The sequence below is a fragment of the Lathyrus oleraceus genome, chromosome 4 (genome assembly GCF_024323335.1).
Source record: "Lathyrus oleraceus cultivar Zhongwan6 chromosome 4, CAAS_Psat_ZW6_1.0, whole genome shotgun sequence".
NCBI classification, from domain to species: Eukaryota; Viridiplantae; Streptophyta; class Magnoliopsida; order Fabales; family Fabaceae; genus Lathyrus; species Lathyrus oleraceus.
The window spans coordinates 167561426-167575216 of NC_066582.1; the positions used below are offsets into that span (position 1 = coordinate 167561426).

The 13791-nt window shown below is 35.3% G+C and overlaps 1 protein-coding gene across 1 annotated transcript; it reads right to left on the reverse strand.

Moving 5' to 3' along the window:
- Positions 1–1494: 1494 nt before the first annotated feature.
- On the reverse strand, positions 1495–2061 carry LOC127136540 (uncharacterized). Its single transcript, XM_051063087.1, has one exon. It carries the CDS (start codon positions 2059–2061, stop codon positions 1495–1497), a length of 567 nt encoding a protein of 188 aa, XP_050919044.1.
- Positions 2062–13791: the final 11730 nt, after the last annotated feature.

Below are 13791 nucleotides of genomic sequence, written 5' to 3' on the forward strand. Positions count from 1 at the left end.
GTCACTTCCCATTTTTGGAAAGTTTTCTCCTGACTTTATTTTCTTCATTCTTGATGTTTGAAATGTCAAATGAAACTTGTTTCAACATGAATGAAGTGTATCCAACTCTCTCCCACCTCCAAATCCATAAAATCAAGCATAGTTGACCACAGTTGACTTTTCTGACTGATAGATGAATTTGGCTATGCACTGATCAAGTTGAGCCTCAATCTCCTGATGAAATGGCTCAATGATGAAACCCTAGCTTCCATAAGCTCAATATAATCACATGATGATCCCCATATCCATTATAGACCCCATCTCCTTGCCATGCCCTGATTGGCCCAATGCAGATGATTAGGGTTGACCAGTGGTCAAAACCGTAATCTCAAGGTATCTGATCAATCACTTGAATCTCTTGGATGATAACAAGACCATGATGATGATGATGTATCATTTCAACCAAGATATAGATCAATATCCTTGAGAAATCATGAAACCCTAATTTGTAGCACAAACCCTCAGGCTAGAATCTTAACCTCTTATCTTCTGACCAAAACTTAGGAGGAGGACTTGCACCATGTAACCACATGATATGCAATATGCAATGCCTAATGACCTAAAAAATGCAATGCAATATGTTAGCTAGTCCCAAAAGAGGAGGGCAAATTTTGAGGTGTTACAGTAAGCACAAAATTGATCTGCCTTGTACTAATAGGGAAGATCCTTTGGCACGGGTGATGGAGACCTTGTTTGGACATGATTTTTAGCTAGTAGTGTAGGAAACAATTATGCATAGGACATTGGGATAGGATCAAACTGTGCCCTCTTTTGAATACAATTTTAATTGTTGAATTGAGAGCGAGCCTGTTGTGGAGGTTGTTGATGTTGTTGATTTGATGGTTGTTACTGAACATGTTGTTGTTGTTGATGCTGTTGAGGATACTATTGTTGATGTTGATGCGAGAACTGTGGCTGATAAATTGGCGCTACCATTGATGGATTAATGATTGGTGAAACGGATGCAACATGTTGATACTTTCTTCTTTGTATGCCATATGAAACGATACTAACATCTGATTCTTTCTTCTTGGATAAATTATTGGTGAATTTCTTAACATGACTAGAAGCTCTGAATTCCTTAGTCAAACGTCCCTCTCGGACTGCTTCCTCAAGTTGCATGCCCATGTTTACCATCTCGGTGAAATCGCTGGGTGCACTGGCAATCATGTGGTCATAGTAGAATGAACTCATAGTTTTCAAAAAGATTTTAGTCGTCTCTTTCTCTTTAAGTGGAGGGAAAATCTGTGCAGCAATTTCACGCCACCTTTGAGCATATTCCTTGAAACTCTCTTTGTCTTTCTGAGACATGGCCCATAGTTGATCTCTGTATAGAGCCATATCTACATTATATTTGTATTTACGAACAAAAGCTTCACCAAGGTCATTGTAAGTACGAATCTTTACGTTGTCCAAGCCCATGTACCACTTAAGAGTGGCACCAGTTAAACTGTCTTAAAAGTAGTGGATCAGAAGCTGGTGGTTGTTAGTCTGAGTGGACATCTTCCTAGCATACGTCACCAAATAATTTTGAGGACATGAATTTCCTTTGTATTTCTCGAAGTCTGGTACTTTAAATTTGGGCGGAATTTGAACATTAGGAACCAAGAAGAGTTCAAAAGCGGTCTTGCCAAAAAGATCCTTACCTAGAAGAGCATTGATTTCCCTTTGAATTTCTAAGAACTGATCTTGAAATCCCTCTAACCTTTCATCTACTCCCACAACTTCGCTTGGAGCAGCGTGATGAATGTTTTCTTCATTATAAGGAGTCGTATACACCACAAGATAAGGTACAAACATCACAACAGTCACTACTGGAGCTTCAACATTTTGAGGGCGGTATCCAGTTGGCATATTACCGCGAGGCATGCCCCAAGGGAAATCGGGTGGCATGTGATATTTTTGATCATTGACGGGCACCACTGAAATGGGCGTCGAGACGTTCTCAGAGATTGTTGTTCGTTGCAATGGATCTTGAGAATTGTTATATGACTGATTCTGAGCAGCCACCAAAGTCTCCATTATAGCAGTAAGCCTTTCCAAACACTCTTTAAAAGTGATTACTTCCTCTCCGAGCTCTTAATTTTCTTGTTCAATCTGACTCATCCTTCTCCGACGACTGGCTCGAGTATTGTACTGGTGATTCAGTTTGACTATTGGAGGGAGAAGACACGTGTAAGTTTCTTCAAATGCAGGAACTTGTGCTTGAATGATGCATGATATGTAGATGAAAAAGATGATTTTTAATTTTTAAGAAACTCAATAATTTATTGCAAATACTATAGAGACAAAATTTGGTATAAGCTGAACAAAAACCTCTTTTTATTAAACAATTGAGGGATTACAAAGGATGAAATACAATTTCAACGATCCTAAATAATACAAGAGGAAAACAGCTAAGTCTATGAGTCCTAAGGAATCTCATATGTAAAAGGTCCTGATGTTGGCTGATGCTTCCTCTTCTGCCTCTTTAGCTGAGCGTTCTTGATCATAAGCTTGTCGATGATTCCCTTCCAAGCACCTGAGGTGGGAGGTATGCCGGAGTACTCATGAAATGGCTGGAAATTAGAGAGAAGTAAACCTTCTTGTTCCTCATGTTTCTTCACATCTTGTTGTTCCAGAATCTCAATCAAATCATCTTTCTCTTTTAGCTGCTACTCCATCTTCATCTTCTTATCATTCAAGACATGGTACTTGCCCTCCCAAGTGTCTCTTTCCAATTTCAACCTAGCCAAACTTTCTTGAAACTCTTCCCTATTCTCAATAGGAATGGTGGATGATAATGTTATAGCATAAGGGAATTAGGGTTCCTCAGGAGCATATGTCATCTTAAGTTCAATAGCTCTAGCATAAACCCATTGGGTGTAGGGCTTAAAAGTAACACAATTCTTTGTTCCTAATCAGCCTTTCCTTTCCTGTGAATGTTGCGCCAAGCATGTATGACTCTATCCTTCAAATCAGAACTCTCTTCTTTGTTGAGGTAAAATAAACCTGACAATAGAAGGTTATCGGGTTTATCTGCCATAGGATATCCTAACTAGCGTCTGGAAAGGATGGGGTTGTAGTTAATTCCCCCATGTACACCAAGGAGAGGTACATTAGTAAATTCACCACAATTGTCAATAATTACTCCAACATCATATGAGGGGCATATCAATGTATATTCCTTTGATCAATGGACATAAACCTCTGAGACCATTTGAGCTTCTGTGGATTCTCCATGAAGAGCCTGTATCTGGGTAAGTGATAAATAAACCACTTATATAGGAGAGGTGCATAACAAAGAATGGTTCCACCACCTTTCTAAGTCCTTTGATGGATAGAATGGTAGGTATCTATAAGTAATATGGGTATTGGGTTACCAATTAAGAAGATTCGTACATAATTAACATCCACAAAGTCATCAATGTTTAGGAAGAGCATAATTCCATAAATGAGTAGAGCAAAATGGCTTCAAAGGCATCTCTACTATCTTCTTCTGCAAAGATAAAGGCTTTCTCCATCAGGAATCTAGAGGTTAGACCTAGAACCCATCCCTTTTTAATGAAGTTGGCCTTCACAATAGAGGTTTCTAGGTGAAGTGCCTCTGCAATAGCTGCTGATGTAGGGGTCTTCTCTGAACCACTGCATGGTAATTTGTTAGAGACTGGCAAACTAAACCAATAAGAGTATTCTTTTAGAGTAGGCATAAGCTGGTAGTCTGGAAATGTGAAGCAACGGTAGAGTGGATCATAAAACTGTACCAGGGTGTTGAGAACTTCATCTTCAACCTTAGTCTTCAAGATAAGCTCTGAAATCCTTTGGACTAACTATCATAGAACCAAACTTCTTCAACTCTGTTAAGTCAGGACTTTTGAAAGTGTATTTCTTGGTATTCCTCCTTCCAAGTTCCATTTTACCTATTGATATTTGCAAAATAAAACTATTGAGTTTCTTGGTTTTTATGCAAAAAGGTTTTTATGGCTACATGAATGCATGTTTCACAAATACAGGTTCCGATTTTTTACATTAAGCATGGAGCCAAGGGTCTAACCATCCCACAATGTATGAACTAATGGGTTTATTTTGTACCTGTATAATAAGGTTCTAAAGTGGCCCCTAAAGTCATAGATCAATCTTTCGGATATTATTGGTTTAACGACTTGCTCGCAGACCAATAATATTCTCAAGAGAAAATTGTCTGAGTGTAGCATCGCATAACAATTACCTCAGATCTTACACATGGATAATCTCCGCAATACATCCTAAAAAGACTTAGAGGGGTTGAAAGGGTTCTAAAAATCCTCAGTTTCTTAGACTCCCAGGTCGAAGATAATAATGCTACTATGATTTACTCGCAACAACAAACATTATCATCAAAGGGGTCTCCACTGAGCAGGGTTATGTCATATGTTAATCATGCTTAGGATTACTCCAGACATGTATCTTTGAATATACCACCATCCTATCTTATTTGAATTCTCTAATCCGGGTTAGGATTTTCTCACCACTTATAGATCTCCATAATGAAACCCAAGCAAACATAACAATAAATAATAATAATAATAATAATAATAATAATAATAATAAGTTAGGTATAACCCACTTAATATTCTTCCCTAGTGAAGTCACCATTTCTGTCGCGGTGAAGAATCGGAGACCAAGTTATGGATTAGACTTGACTCATGAATCAAAATATCACCACCTAACTTTAATTTATCCAAGGGAATGGGAAAAGAATAAAAAATAACCTAATATGTATATGCAAATCTAGAAGATTAAACTTATGCTAAGCAAAAAAGGGGGGATATTCTAAGGCACGGAGGTGTGTTATGAAAAGGGAAGGTATTAGCACCCCAATCATCTGTAGTACTCTACAGGAACCTTTTAAATATATGTGTTTGGTTTAAAATTGTTTTCTATTTGATTGGGGAGATGAGAAAAAGAACATATTTTTATTGTTTGATGATTCGGAAATACATTGAGTCTTATGCCTACGTACCCGTGAAGGATCAAAACCTCGTAGTTCGGGTTCAAAAGTAAGAAGGGATTTGTTGGGGTTGATTTTATGAGAAAGAGACCAATTGTAATCTTAAGGAGAAAACTCACTTTTAAACCACCACAAATATGTGGAAGATAGATCTTTGCATTAAATTGAAAGAAAAACTCTCACTTGGATATAAAATTAACAAGTATGCCACATACCTCTTCCAAATGGAAAAAAAATCAATATCAATCTCAACAATGTTATGGGGTAGGAGATTTAAATCTCAACTAGGAATGACTCGTGTCTAATCCTTTTATGAAAAGGTTTTAAACATGTAAAAGCCAAAGTGGCAAAAGGGTTTGAATTAAGTTTGTGTTTTTTAGGTCTTATGAAAAGATCTTTGAATATGCTTAAGTGTTTTGAAGCATTTGATTAAGAAATAAAAGGGAAAACAATGACCTAAGTCAAAGTTTATTATGAAAGTTGTTATAAGAAGGAGAGAGAGAGAGAGATAAAATCCTAAGGTTTACATTGATGGTAACCTAAGATTGTATCTAGAAGTTTTGGATTAAGGGGAAGCAAAGTTGTATAGAATGCAGATGAACACACGCATGCAAAATGACAAGAATCTCATGATTCCTTTCCCTTGGATAGAAACAATAACAAGGTTGAACATGCATTGACATTAAGGCACAAAATATGGCTAAATAAAATGGGAATCACAAGGTGAGTGAGGTATGAATGACAATATCTATCATGGTTTTTAGGCATTGAGATAAACATAAATAAGACATGACGATGTTTCACATAACATCACAAGACACAACACATTGATGGTAAAGACAAAATCATATTTGATCTGGTAAATGAATTCATTGGTACATGGTAAACACAACATGAATCAATTTAGGTCAAACATGCATCACATTATAAGTCTTCACAAAATAAACATTAAACTTGAATCAAAGTTCATGATAAGACCAAGCTTAAGTGGAAAACCTAATCACCTCCTAACCATTCATTCAAACATATTTTCAAGGTGAATCAATTGATACATTGTATGAAGATAATTAAGTTCAAACATGTTAAGGATAGCAATCAACATTTAAAAGATTGTTCTTTAATCATACAAGCTTTCAACATCAAGAACAAACAAGACATAAGCCAAAAGAATCAATTAGGAGCCTTAAAAAAACACTTAAAGTACATGTTTTCCATGTAATCAAAAGTGGTGAAATAAAAAAAAATTGTATTTTTTTGTGTCATCATAAAATAGATGTTCTCATAAAGACATGGCAAAAATAATGGGTCAAAAATGTTAAAGGATCATGAAGTTATGGATATTTGAAGTTATGAAGAAAAATGGACATTTAACAAGTGAGAAAAATAAACATTACACTGGCCATGTTCGAATCCACGCCCTTAGGGTTCCATGCACTGTTTGTAAAAATAAAAACCAAAATCTATGGCGAAGGGGATTCAAACCCCAGACTTTATGCATGCAACGAACTTAACAAACCAGTGTTTTACGACTGGGGCGCAATGCCAATTCATGTATTAAGTTACATCAATTAAAATATATATTAAAGTCACTTTTAAAATTTAAAAATGGCTCCAAACTCCATATTCCTCATTCATCCCGTAATCCACAATTTCCACTATTTTCACAACTTCTCAAAACTCTAACTCTCTCAATTCTTAACGAAATCAAAAATTGTAAAGACCAAAATTGCTTAGAATTTCACAAAGAATCTAATGGTATTAACCAATTTCATTTATTTTTCATAAATCTCCAAAAATAAAAAAAATGCATATGAACCCTAAAAATTGAATTTAAAATTAAATTCCAAACATCACCGATTAAGATCAATGATCATAGGGGTTTTGTTCCTCACATCTTGGCAAGTGAAATGGTAACAAGAATGATGTAAAATTATACCTTAAATCACAAATTGCAGAAATGAACACATACCTCATAAATGAAAAACGTGCTTTGAAATAGGGGTGTTCCATATGTGATTTTATGATTTGAATAACTTCCTTACACTTCAAGGAAGGTGTTTGAATGTCTGGTTTGAGCTGAGAGTGCTTGGTTCTTCCTTTCCAAACCAAGTTGCAAGCTATGAAAATGTGATTTGAAAGATGATGGTAGGGCTGTTACAAACGTTGTTAAAGTGTTTGGACAACTTCTAATGGATGTTTAGAAGTTGTTTGAAGTGTTAGTTTGGAGAAAATATAAGCACAATGGAATTTGGAAGTTTGAGACTTAGAGAATTTGCTACAATGGAGCTTTTGTGCCAATTCTGGTGTGTTGAGTTATGAAGCTTGGCTCTCTATTTATAGAGGTTCCATATGATTCATGTAACTTGCATAAATCAATCTTGGTTCAATTGGAATGCTAGTTTTGTGACTTGGTTTCATTTTGCACAAAAATGCATAATGGGTCATGATGAAAATGTGGAGCGGAAGGAGGAGTTTATAGGTACTTTTCTTGAGGTTTAGGATGTTGCTTTCTGGTTTAGAGGTTAAGTGTGATCATAATAAACAAGTTGGAAGCTCAATGCAAGAGTGATTGGAAAAGTTGAACTTTATCAAAATGGGTATGATTCTTTTGCAAAACCTTCCAAATATGGCATCAAGACTTGGTCAATCGCTCAATCCCTTGTGTAATGCACCAAGGGTTTGTGTAACATTCTGATTAAAGTGAGATTTATAAGCAAGATAGCCTGCAAAGTAAGATTATGTAGCTTTGGCTCAAGGTTGCATGATGAACTTGCCATGAAAATGACCCAAAATTCAGATTTGGAAAGTCAAATCCATCTCTTCGAAATACCTAGCTCAAATATGATAATTTCATGATCTTGGACTTTTTGGAAAGATAAGACCACCCTCTATAACTTTCATGTTGTAAGTTTTCCTTGAATAAATGTGGGTCATGGTGAAAAATGATAATCAAGTAAGTCACTTTTTGAAGGCAGATTTGGTTGAAATTTTTTCTAAGTGTTTCAATTTTATGGTACCAAGTTCATGGCTTCATAACTTGAAATCCTTGAATTTTTTGGGAATCAATCATAAAGTACAAAGTTAAAGTATGAAGTAAGACCTTTAATATGATCATTGGATCAAAGAAAATGGTGGCTTGGATCACAAATTATGGCCTTGGAAAGATGGGTACTTGAACATGTATTTTTTTCATAACTTAGAAAAATTTACAAAACCAAATCGTGCCCTTTTTGCAAGTAACCTCCAATTTCTTGTTTTATCTTGATCAAATGCATCCATCAACCATATTTTCATGATCCTTGAGTTGAGAAGTCCATGGTTGACCAAAAGTTTCAAAAGTCAAACTTTGACTTTGCCTTAGTTGACTTTGTAGATGAATCTAATTCTTGCAATCTTTAATGAATAGGATCTCTTGGGCACATTGAATGATGTGAATGGATCAAATATGATGTATTTGAAGTCTTCAAACCATACTTCAATCTTTGGGATCATGCCTTGGCTAAAAAGTCAACCAGTTGACTTTGGGTCAAAACCCTAGTTGAGGGTATTAGATGAACTCTGGCCTTGATGAATTTGAGATGGAATGATCTTGAAATTGATTCTTGTTGATGGAAGTCACTTGATAACTTGGGAAGGATGAGGAGTTTGAAATGTTGACACTCATGTCAAGTCTTGATTGATCAATCTTTGAAAGCTCTTGGTGTAAAACCCTAGCTTAAGACAAACAAAGTAGAAAGTCTTTTTGTATTTTCAATAGGTTAGTAATGTAAAGATGCTAGATGGAATGCAAATGATACAAATGATGGTGGCATCTTAGGGTTGAAAATTAGGGTATGACAACTACAAACATTTTCTACTCTGAACTACGGGGCTATGATTCTTCATCACCTAATGAATGACACATAGGCACAAGGACCACAATCCTTAGCGAGCACAATAATAAAAAACCTAAAATCTCTTTATTTCACACTTTTCTTAATAAATAATAAAGACAAATTTTTATAATATAAATACCCATGCACGCAGGCAATCTAAATGGTTTCCATGGAGTATCATGGACGTGAGGGGTTCGAATACCTTCGCCTTGTGTAACCGACTTCCGAATCCAATCTTGGTTGTGAGACCAATCCATATTCGTATACATGCACTTCTTGTGTGTATTCCCTTTTCTTTTGAGGGTTTTATCAACTATTTACCATTTCCTTCTTTAGGAATAAATAAAATTCGGTGGCGACTCTTCTGTTTCTCTGCAAACAGCCAGTCCTGATTTCGCTATCCGATTAAAAAACCTCGGATGCAACAACTGGCGACTCTGTTGGGGAGACCGGTTTCCTTAAGCAAGTAAAACCTAGTTTAGGTAGTCTTTATGCGTGCGTGGGAGTTTATCTTGTTTTTTTATGTCTTTACATTCTTTTATTGCTTTCTTTACTAACTGTAAATATTGTTTCATTAGTGACCTTGGTTCTGTGACGATGGATACAAAAAAATGGTTAATAACCGGTAGTTAAGCAAGTCAAAAAAATGGTTAATGTTATTTGTAACCGGTCGTTAAACACCTATAATTTGAATAACATTTAAAATCAATTAGGATAATCAACAATAACAATATTAAATCTATAAACCATTGATCTCATCAACAACAACATTCAAACTTCAATCTCAACAACAACAATATCATTCAAAATTCAATATCAACAACATGCATCATATAACATTTACTTTTGGGGTTTTTAATTTTCCGACTTTTACTTCTAAAACCATGCAACATATGGTATCCTTAGACATCTATACATGTTTGAATAAAATAAATATTAGTAAAAAGAATACAAATGTAGAGAATGTAAGAATACTAGAGAGGTACATGGATTCAGCTACAACCATAACCCCACTATTTTGTATGGCACTAAGATCATCATTTGATTTTTTATAGAATGAAAATTTAGTAATGTCGTATGCACTCTAAGTTATTACATTAAACTTAGGCATATATGAAATCTATTTAATTGTCTCTGTTTCACTACTCTTTATAGAAATCCTTTCATTAAACCAATTTATGAAAGATTTGTTATGCTTTGTCAACATCAATTTTTCACTCATCCGGGGGAATATTGCCTTGATAAGACTTTTGTGAGCGGACAAGTAAGCTTGAACTTCATAAAAATTATTAAACATATATAAATATGCTTGAAGAACTACATCTCAATCCATTATTGTAACATTTAAACCTTGAGTACATCTACCTCCATATCTTTCATCATGGCGAGACTCATAAATTCCTATAGAGTTTGCTTGTAACAATTTTTTTGTAGAAAACTCAATAGCGTCTTCTTTGATATACCGTTCAACGATCAAAACTTCTGAACGGTGATGATTCTTTGTATACCCTTTAAATATTTTTATGCACCACTCTACTGGATACATCCACCTTAAATAAATTAGACCATAAAATTTGATCTCCCTTACTAGATGAACAATTAAGTGAAATAAAATGTCAAAAAATTATGGAGGGAAATAAATCTCTAGTTAACACAAGATAATTACAGTCTCGTATTCTAACTCATCTAAATTTCAAAGATTTATTACTATCTTTTGTCTTTCATTTAATATTAATAAGTGTTTCAATCAAACTATAACATACATTTGTCTCCACATACATCACATCAAGACAATGTCTTACATCGAGGCTAGACCAATTTCATCAACAATTTCATCAATAATTCCATCAACAATCATGAACACAACTCAAGCATTCAAACATTCATCAATGGAAGAATTTTATACCTACATATTCATGATAATTCAAACATAAATTCTGTCATAGAAACTGATGTATACATCCAATTAATAAACAAATTCCAGATTTCTCACATGACAACACTTCATCAAAGTAAATCATGGAACCCTAATGAGAGCAATGGCCACTCTTCTCTACTCTATCATGCAATACACGCATATTTAGAGCCCTTTATCCCCTCTTACCTGTATATCATCCACTTGGATCACATGAGATAGATCTTAAATGTACCTCCTCAATTGAGACACATGAAACACACCATAAAGATTAGAAATGGTAGTGGTAAGGCAATTCGATAGGCAACCTCTCATATCCTCTGCAAGATCTGGTATGGACCAACAAAATAGTGTGTGAGCTTTCAAGACTTCATAGCTCGACCAACACCAGTTACTAGAGTAACTCCCAAAAACACATAACCCTTATCTTGGAAATCAAGTGATTTCCTTCTCTTATCATGGTAACTCTTCTAGAAACTTTGCGAAGCTTTCATCTTGTCTTGGATCATCTTGATCTTCTCAGAAGTTTATTTCACAATCTCATGTTCAATCACCACAGTCTCATCATATTCATACCAACACAGAGGTGTATTGCATCTCCTACCATACAACGCCTCAAACGGGGCCATTCTAATACTCAAATGGAAATTGTTATTGTAAGTGAACTTGTAAGACCCCAATTTTGACCCTAAGATCCCTCATGGCATCATAACATTGCATTTGCATAGCCTTAAGGATCATGAGCATCTTGGTTCCCTTTGCCTTTTGGTGGGACTCCTTGTGATTGGTTTGAGATCACCAAGCATGCTTGAATTATACATCATTGTTTCTCTTACTTTTGTTTACTAAAAAAATAAACAAATAAATAAAAAAAAAGAGAAAAACGAAAAAATAAATAAATAAATAAATAAAATATAACACAAAAAAAAAATTTGGACTTGGGCCTCTCTCATTTGAGCCCACAGGTCCACAAAAACCAGGTTATAAATTCAGAGTTTCAGTGAAACAAAAGGAGAGGTCATTCCTATTACCCTGGCAGGAAAAAGAAAGTGAGAGAAGAGCTAACAGAGTTCAGAGCAACCTCCAGAGGCTGAAGGGAACTCATCGGCAAAGAACCAATTCTCTCTCATATAAACCCTTCGATTGCTCTGCAAACCTCACGGGTGCAACTCAATTTCAATCAAGCTCTCCAATCAGGTTTGCCTTATTCCCATAATTTTATGCTCTTAATTTGAATCATCTGAGGGTATGAGGTATTATGGGTGAATTTGATACCCTTTTGATGCATGTGTTTGACAGGAGGTTTAGGCCTCCTACCCTTGGTTGCTTTTTGTGAGCTTTTTTGTGAATTTTAATGGCATGATTCATGTGGTTACATTTTGATTTGGGGGCAACCCTTGATTACCCTATTTTTTTTTCTAACCTGTTTGTTGAGTTTTTTTTGTGAGGGCTCGCATGACTCTTGCAGAGATGGCCTGGTGTTCCACTTTATTTGTGGGATACCCCCTGAAGGTTTATTCCGATTACCTGTGCTTAATGGCTTGAGTTATTTGTTTGTGACTGCTTATTCCAAAGGATGGGAGCTACTTGGATCATCAATATGATCTCAAGAGGGGAACTCCTAATGTGGTTTTATTTTCTTTTCTCTTATCTCTTGTATGTTTAGGAATTTAACCCTTCTTTTTTTCCCCATTCTAACCCAAGCCAAAACTTTTTGTGCAAACAATAACTTTTGTTTTCAACATTAGAAACCTAAGCCTTATGCTTTTGATATTCAAAACTTATTTTTCATAACACTTATTCTGAATTGAACCTTTTAATCCACTTTAACCATATTTTTGTAAATACTTTTAATTGGTAAATATAACCCATTCAAATACTTTTTGTGGTTTCAATGGCCACCTTCTTAATCAAACCCTTTTTTATAACCATTAGCTATTAGGTTTGAATTATCCTTGAGGTAGATATAATACTCACCTTTATCCTTAGTGATGGACAATGAGTCTTCCATGCTTATTATAGGGTTAACCCCTCACTAGCATGTTGAAGCTATCCTCACATGGTGGATTTGTGGTTTTAGGTTGAGTTTTCTCCCTTTGATAACAAAAGACCTTAAGGTTTTTGGACCAATCAATTCACCAACTTTTTTTTTGAATTTTTTTACCCCGAACTACGAGGTTTTGATCCTAATCTTTTTTAAGATGGTACGTAGGCAATGGGTTCATCCATTCAAACACAAAATGTAAATAAATTTGTATATTCTTTTCTCATCCCTTTAATCATGTTTGCACAAATAAATTTTCACAAAAAAAAAAATAACAACCTTACAACAAATGTGAAAAGGGCTCCCTAGGAGTACCTAGGATGCTTTGGGTGCCTAACACCTTCCCATTACATAACCAACCCCCTTACCCAGATATCTGACATTTTTACTAGTTTTTTTTTATTCGATAAAACTTTTAGGTTTTTGTTCGCTTTCTAACCATTCCTTTGGATAAATAGAAGTGCAGTGGCGACTCGACTTGTATGATTTACCTTGGATTTAGTCAATATCTCTAATGGTAACGAATACCCCGCTACAGAAAAGTGGCGATTCTGCTGGGGAAAACAATTTGCCTAGTGGGTTTTGCCTACTTTTCATATTTGTTGTATTGTATTGTATATTTTTTTGTGACATATTTTTGTGCAATTTGGGATTACTGTATTGTATGTAATGATTGAATTGTTTGAATATTAATTCCTTGTATGCTTGATGATCTTCGTGAGATGAGTTCTATACCCGAACTCGAGTGCATTTAGGATAGGAGAATGGCATAGTCTTGTTGGGATCAATAATGTCACACAAGTAAGTTGTGGTTAGACATTACTTTTCCAATATAGACCTTAGAAGCCAAGGACCTTAGTTTACCATACCCATCTTGACCTATGCTTAGGATGTAGTGCGAAGGTCGTTCAAGTGTAAGATTTGATACGATTGTTACGCGATACTACAC

Coding starts and splice junctions, on each gene's coding strand:
- LOC127136540 (XM_051063087.1), bottom strand. CDS start 2,061: ATGGAGACTTTGGTGGCTGCTCAGAATCAGTCATATAACAATTCTCAA.